The sequence below is a fragment of the Orycteropus afer genome, unplaced genomic scaffold, assembly GCF_000298275.1.
Source record: "Orycteropus afer afer isolate SDZICR_OR568_19922 unplaced genomic scaffold, OryAfe1.0 scaffold00130, whole genome shotgun sequence".
In the NCBI taxonomy this organism is placed as follows: domain Eukaryota; kingdom Metazoa; phylum Chordata; class Mammalia; order Tubulidentata; family Orycteropodidae; genus Orycteropus; species Orycteropus afer.
In genome coordinates, this window is record NW_006921717.1 from 3,642,157 (window position 1) to 3,648,333 (window position 6,177).

Below are 6,177 nucleotides of genomic sequence, written 5' to 3' on the forward strand. Positions count from 1 at the left end.
GGTCCCTGCCGTCCGCTCCTCAGGCTCGGGGCTTCCACTGGCCCTCGACCACTGGCCCGGCCCGGGTCCCCATGGCCTCCGGGGCTCCTCTCCGAGCCGCCGGCCCCGTCCGTGAGATGTCCGTGACCCGGACCCGGGGTCGCCGGGTGGTCGGCCGAGTCGGCGGGGTCCTGCGAGGCGGGTCGGGTCGCGAGAGCGCACAGCGGCGAGCGCGCCGCTTCCTGGAGCCGCACCCCCGACGGAAGGCGGGCGGGGCTCCGGCGGGGCGGGGGCCGGCGAGCGGAGGCGGGGCGCCGCGGCTTCCGGGGCCTCGCGCCCCGACCATGGTGGGGCGCCCAGGCGGTGAGGACGCGCCAGCGGGCAGGGGCGCGCGGGCCCAGGGCAGGCAACCGGCCACTTGGTGCCGCCCTCGGAGCGCTACCCGGCCGCCTCCCTTCCTGCCGCTGCCCAGCAGGGTGGCCCCATTTCAAGGCTGGGGGAGCAGAGACCCAGAAAGGGTAAGGGACTTGCCCAGGGTCACAAAGCAAGTCTGCGCCAGGGCCAACTGCCCGGGGCTCTGGGGTCAGACTCCTGCTGCCCCCCGCGTCTTAGCCAGAGCAGGAAGGATCGGCGGTCAGGGACCTGGGTGGCCCTCCCTACCTGTGGGCAGCACCCATCTTCCGGTGGGAAGACAGTCTCAACCTGCCACAAGCAGGTGGGGGTTCACATCATGGCCACCAACGGAGTGTGTGTGTGGACGAAGCACTAACGCTCTGAGCCTCAGTTTGTATTGCTGTTGAGGGGACAATTATACTGTTCGCCTTTTGTGGAGTCGGAATGGATCAACCTTGGGAAGCATTTAAGGCGGGAGCCTGATTTTGAGAGGACGGCAATAAACGGAATCTGTTACCAAAGACCGGGAAGGGTGTTCGCGTGTGTTTGTTTGCGCTCCCTCCCCTGGGAAGCCTGCCCCGGGCTGTTAGCCGGCCATCCGTTGACACCTAGATTAGAGCCCTTATCGCAGCCCCGCAGACTAATGAGCTCTCAGGTGTCAGCCCCAGCTTACTGCCCCGGGGCACTAGGTCAATTTGCCCCTCTGCTCTGCAGGGTTGAGGAATGGACCCACGCCGGTGCTTAATCAACACTCGGTTTAAACAGGCGTCTGACCCGCCGAGAGGGCCAGCTGGGTGGCGTCTCCCGGGTCAAGGGACTGCAGCAGTGTCGGGGTGAGCTGCCAAGAAGCCCGAGTGTGCGACTGCGCAGGCCTGTCCTCGTTTCAGGACGTGCTGGGGTGCTGTGTACGTGGGGATCTGAGCACTCACTGTCGCCAAAAATGCAGGCTTCTTCAGGTTGGGCCTGGCACCGGGGTCCTGGATCCCAGTTCCAGCGACGTGGCCCTGGGTTTCCTGGGTTAATGGGAAGTCTTTTACAGGCAGCACTAAGGGGCCTTGATGCTGTGGCACGCACTTTGAGACTAAGTGCAGTGAGCGTCTGGGGTCCCAGTCTCACATACACACACAACCCCCTGCCACCACGAGCTTCAAGCTCAGAAGCCCTGGGTCCTAGGGAAGCCCGGGGCCCGGCGTCCTCCCTCCTCTTGCCTCTCCAGTGCTTCCCTCCCACCCACGGGGCTCGGCTCCCAGGCCCTTCCTGGCTGCGCCTTCCTCCCTCCACCCGAGGGGCCCCTTGGCCGCCAGCTGCGGCCCACCCATTTCCTGTGCCGCCTCTACCCCGCCCCGCTCGGGTGGAAAGTTTCTCTCCTCAAGATGGGCGGCTCCCTCCCCTTCCTTCCCGGCCGGCAGGGAAAGCCCAAAGCGCAGGGGACGGCGGGGGGAGCGAGGAGCAGAGCGCGGCCTCGGAGACCGCCAGCCTGCGAGGGGAAATGACTGGCCCGCAGTCACTCGGCGGCCAGGGGCCGAGCCAGGTTCTGCTCGCTCCGACGCTCCCCGCACCGGAGGCGGGCTTCTCACCCCGGCCCCGCCCAGCCCTTTCCTTGGGATCTCGGGCGCCACCTGCCGGCGGACCTTGGGGCCGCATCTGCCAGAAACATCGCTGGATTCTCGCCCCAGAGCCAGGCCATCAGAACACCACAATGCTGAGAATATTTATTTATGGACGCACCGGGAGCCTAGCCCCTAAACTTAGACATCCAGCATGGAGCCTTGGCCCTCCAGGCCACGAGGGTGCAGGGAGGGGTTCTGGAGCCCCTGTCCTGGGCAACAGAACCCAGGGATCAGAGGTAGGATCCCCTGAGCCAGCAGCTGCCAACAGCAGCAAACAGTAAAAAGGAGGTGGGAGCCAGGCACTCTCATTCCAGGCCCAGAGATGCCAAGGGGAGGGCGAGGTGCTTTGAGCCCTGCCGCCAGGCTGAGGGTTGGGCAAACTGGGGGTGCACACATATGCCGTGGGCAGAGGCTGCAGCCCCCGCGCCTGCCCCAGGGCCAGCTAACCCAAGCCCAAAGGGGCTTTGACAGTTTTGGCTCTGAGGGGTGCAGGCTTGACCTCCGGTGAGCTGAGATGGCATGGGAGAAGAGCAGGAAACTGCAGTCTAAGTGCCAACGGATGAGTGGCATAACCTTTTGCATAGGCACATGCCCACCTGCCCCCTGGCTCTTCAGAGATTGATGTGGAAGGCATCCTGCAGCCACTGGTCACGGGCATTGTGCGTCTGGGGCACCGTGAGGGGTGGCGGGTCAGGGGGCAGGCTGGCTTCCGGAGGCTCATCGTCATCCGACAGGCTGGCGTCCGGTGGGTAGGAGCTGTCCGAGTGCAGGGAGGATGACAGGTCCTGGCACAGATGCTTGTAGTCCTGGATCGACTCATACAGGCCCCACAGCTGGCACAGCAGGGACATGTCCAGTTGTCGCAGCCCCACCTGCAGACAACTAAGGGTGGGCTGGGGTTGGGGTCTAGGCCACCCCCAGCCCCGTCCTCCCGGAATCCAGAGCCCTTGGACCAGGTCGGGGCGCTAAGCCAATCTTCCCACCTAAGCACAAGTTTTCGTGGCTATCGGACCCCACCAGCAAGATGGGAAACTTTTAGGTAAAACGGGATGTACACTTAGCAGGGCCAAACGAGGTAACTGGAGGAAATTAGCCTTTAACTAAACGCTCACTACTGCCGTGAACAGTGACTATCACTAACTACTGCTCCACACGCTCCCTGACCCGGCTAGTGTCTGCAGGTCCTCCGAGACCAAGGCGGCCGGTTCCGGTCGCACGTCCCTAGGGTCCAGCTCCCACCCACTCACCATTTCCTTGCGCAGCGCCGCTAGCGCAGAGTCAAGGTTGACCGGGCGGCGCGGGCCAGAGGGGCCGGCGGCGGGGCCCGCGCTGGCAGCACCGGCGGCGTGGCGAGGCCCGTCCGGAGCGCGGGCGGCGCGGCTCAGTTCGTCATGGATGCGACTGCGCTGGCTGTAGACGCGCTCCAACTCCCGCCACGAGCCCCCGCTCGCGTTGAGGAGGCCGCTGAGGCCGCGCGGCAGCGGCGGGAGCCCGGCCAGGGAGCAGCCCGCACCGCCCGGTGCCTCGGCCGAGGGCAGCCCGTTCATGGCCGGGGCCGGCGCGGGCAGCGGTGCCGCCTTCTACCCTCCAACGCCCCGCCGGCACAGCCGCCCGCAGCCCCGGACCGCACGGCCCCGCCAGCCAAGCCCCGCCGCCGCCCGCAGGCCGCGCTTTGTTCCTTCACCAGCACCTCCGACTCCGCCCCCCTGCCTCGCCCCAACCGCGGGGGCGGGGCCACTATTAAAAGGGCAATGGCTGTGGGACCACGTCGCGCAAAGCTGGATTCGGGGTCAGGGGGACACCTACAGAAGTAAGCGGAATCCGAAAAGGGTGGAAAAAAAGAACCAAAAGCAGAGGGCGCAGTTCTTTATAATCCTTCCTGCTCCTCTCCCACACTTACCCATCCTCCCACACTTACCCATCCCCTGGTGGAACTCAGCCCTAACGGGCAACCTGATGCTGAAGCCTTTACAACCTCCTCCCAGTGTCTGAATACTTGAGGATGGGCGTGAAGTGGAATAGGATAACGGCATTAAGGTGCTCAGGGAAAAGAGGGGGCCTACCAAGAGGGCTGGAATCCAGAACCTAGCCCATGTGTGGGAATGAACTCCAGATGGCTGAAGCGGTTATGGGGCCAGGGCTACTGCCAGAGTCAAGGGTGGTGGTCCACCGGACTTGTCCTTTGAGGACAGCTTAGGTTGTGACCCCCCTCTTCAGAAAAGGGGTATCACATTTAATACCCTCACTGTCACCTCATCCTCTGACTGGGAAATCTGAGCAGAAACTAGTTTAGCCCAACTCAGGGCGTCAAGAAAAGCACACAATGGAAGAGGATGAGGCCAGAAGGAGGAAAAAGGCAATGGAAGCCAGCATGCACATAAAAACCGAAACAACAAACCACACAGGAGCAGCTGTTTGGCTAGAGGTTTTTCTCAGGGGTTTCTTTCAGTGCTGCAGCCGCTGCAGGCTTTGCAGAGCCTCAGCACAAGCCCGGATCAGGCTGCACAGCTGGATGCTGGTCTCCAGGGAGGTGCTGGAGCCCAGCTCAGCTGAGGCCCAGGTCAGCTTCTGCAGGAGGGCCGTCTGTGTGCAGGCCAAGATGTCTGCATTTGGGGGCGCTGCAGGAGGGGGTGGCCCCTGGGCAGCTTTGAGCCCTGCTGCAGCTCCCTCACAGTGCTCTGGGCGGGGTACTGGGGGCTGAGGGGCGGGCCGGGAGCCCGAGGGGGGCTCCGAGGCAGAGGCCAGCTGATGCTCCCGAGCCTGAGACAGGGCAGCCTGGGGATTCAGAGCTAAAAGAGAAGAAAGTGGGTGGGATGGTCAGGGGCACTGGCCCACCTTGGCCCTGAGCCACCTCTTCTATGCTGACTGTCCCTTTCTTTCGGTCCCTAAGGTGTGTTCTCTGCCTCTCTATTAAGGCAACTCATCCACTCTCCTTTTTGTAACAGTTATGCTTCCTGTCCCCCATCAGGACTGTGCCCGATTAAGCGCAGACTCCCACAGTGCCTGGCACAAAGGAGTTGCTTAGTGCTCTTACCGGATACTGAAAGCGTCTTAACCTCGCCCCACCCACAGCCTGCTCTGTCACTCCCAGGCCTACAATCTCTGGACCTCCATCACCAAGCGCACCTGACCCCTCACCCGGATTATCTTTATCCACGTCTGAGTCGAGCTCCTGACAAGCCACGCAGTAGATTTTCCGCTGTTTGTCTTGGAGGAGGATCGTCTAGGGGCCAGAGAACACACGGGGCAGGCGTGAGACCCCGAGCGATGGGACCTGGAGGAGAGCTGCGGAGGCGGGGTGCGACCTGGTCCGCGACTCCATCACCGACCCTCCCGTCCAGGGCCCCGCCTCACCCCGCAGTCCGAGCACGTCTCGCCCAGCATGCGGTAACCGCGCAGCAGATAGTCGCCCATGAGTCGGGAGATGCGATCCTGCCGTTCTCGCCGCGCCTGCAGGACCTTCGTCTCCGCTTCAGTCGGAGGCTCCCAAGAGAAATCGTCAACCTCTGGGGGAAAAGAGGCACAAGGGACCGGGGGTTCTTGCCGGAGCGAGGTGCTTCCTGTACCCCGCAGCCACAGGCCCCCGCAGGCCAAGTCCTCACCAGCACCGTTCAGGGCCATGTTGCCGTTGTCTCCGCCCGGCTCACCGGAAATGACGCACAAGCAGAGCGCCATTGCTATGGCTCCACCCTTTCCGTATTGAGGCCCGGGATGAGGGCGGAAATAAATTTACAGAGGCGGTCTTAGACCTCGAATTGCCCACAGTGGGGCGTGTCTGGTCCCAAACTGGACCCTGCCCTGTGGGTGAGCCCCGTGGAGCTGGATTCCCAGTGGGCGGAGACTTTCGACTGTCTGTGCCTCGGGAAAGGCGTCTCCGCTCGATTGCAGGACCTAGATGTGGCCTCGCAGGGTCGCCCTCCCTGCCCGCCGCGGATGGAGGAAACTACTAGGCTTGGGTAAACCTGCTGGCCTCCGCCTCCGCTGAAGTTTCCCTTAGAATAGGATAGAGTGGAACTGTCTGATAGGGTTTCCAACACTGTAATCTTTCCGGAAGCAGGCTGCCACATCTTTCTCCCGGGAGCTGCTAGGGGTCGGACTCCAGACTTTTCAACAGCACGGCTCTTGTAACAACCGCCACCACCATAATAGTAGCGAACGGCGGCTTCTGCGCGCGTGCAGTCTCAGAGCCTCTTAC

General features: G+C 63.2%; 2 protein-coding genes across 2 annotated transcripts; both read right to left on the reverse strand.

Annotated features, from left to right (window-relative positions):
• Positions 1–2,593: 2,593 nt before the first annotated feature.
• Positions 2,594–3,529, reverse strand: FAM89B (family with sequence similarity 89 member B). The gene is made up of 2 exons (XM_007944769.1): positions 3,230–3,529; positions 2,594–2,854 (listed from the first exon to the last, which is right to left on the reverse strand). The coding sequence occupies exons 1-2, from the start codon at positions 3,527–3,529 to the stop codon at positions 2,594–2,596; spliced, it is 561 nt and encodes a 186-aa protein (XP_007942960.1).
• Positions 3,530–4,427: 898 nt separating this feature from the next.
• Positions 4,428–5,603, reverse strand: ZNRD2 (zinc ribbon domain containing 2). Its single transcript, XM_007944771.2, has 4 exons — positions 5,585–5,603; positions 5,337–5,488; positions 5,121–5,205; positions 4,428–4,771 (listed from the first exon to the last, which is right to left on the reverse strand). Exons 1-4 carry the CDS (start codon positions 5,601–5,603, stop codon positions 4,428–4,430), a joined length of 600 nt encoding a protein of 199 aa, XP_007942962.1.
• Positions 5,604–6,177: the final 574 nt, after the last annotated feature.

What these genes read in the sequence shown, in the direction of transcription:
- FAM89B (XM_007944769.1), bottom strand. Translation starts at nt 3,529, where the DNA reads ATGAACGGGCTGCCCTCGGCCGAGGCACCGGGCGGTGCGGGCTGCTCC. An exon ending in CGGCGCTGCGCAAGGAAATG is followed by an intron (nt 2,855 to 3,229) that starts GTGAGTGGGTGG and finishes AGTTGTCTGCAG; the next exon opens with GTGGGGCTGCGACAACTGGA.
- ZNRD2 (XM_007944771.2), bottom strand. An exon ending in AGACGTGCTCGGACTGCGGG is followed by an intron (nt 5,206 to 5,336) that starts GTGAGGCGGGGC and finishes TCTGGCCCCTAG; the next exon opens with ACGATCCTCCTCCAAGACAA. An exon ending in CGTGGATAAAGATAATCCGG is followed by an intron (nt 4,772 to 5,120) that starts GTGAGGGGTCAG and finishes CTTCTCTTTTAG; the next exon opens with CTCTGAATCCCCAGGCTGCC.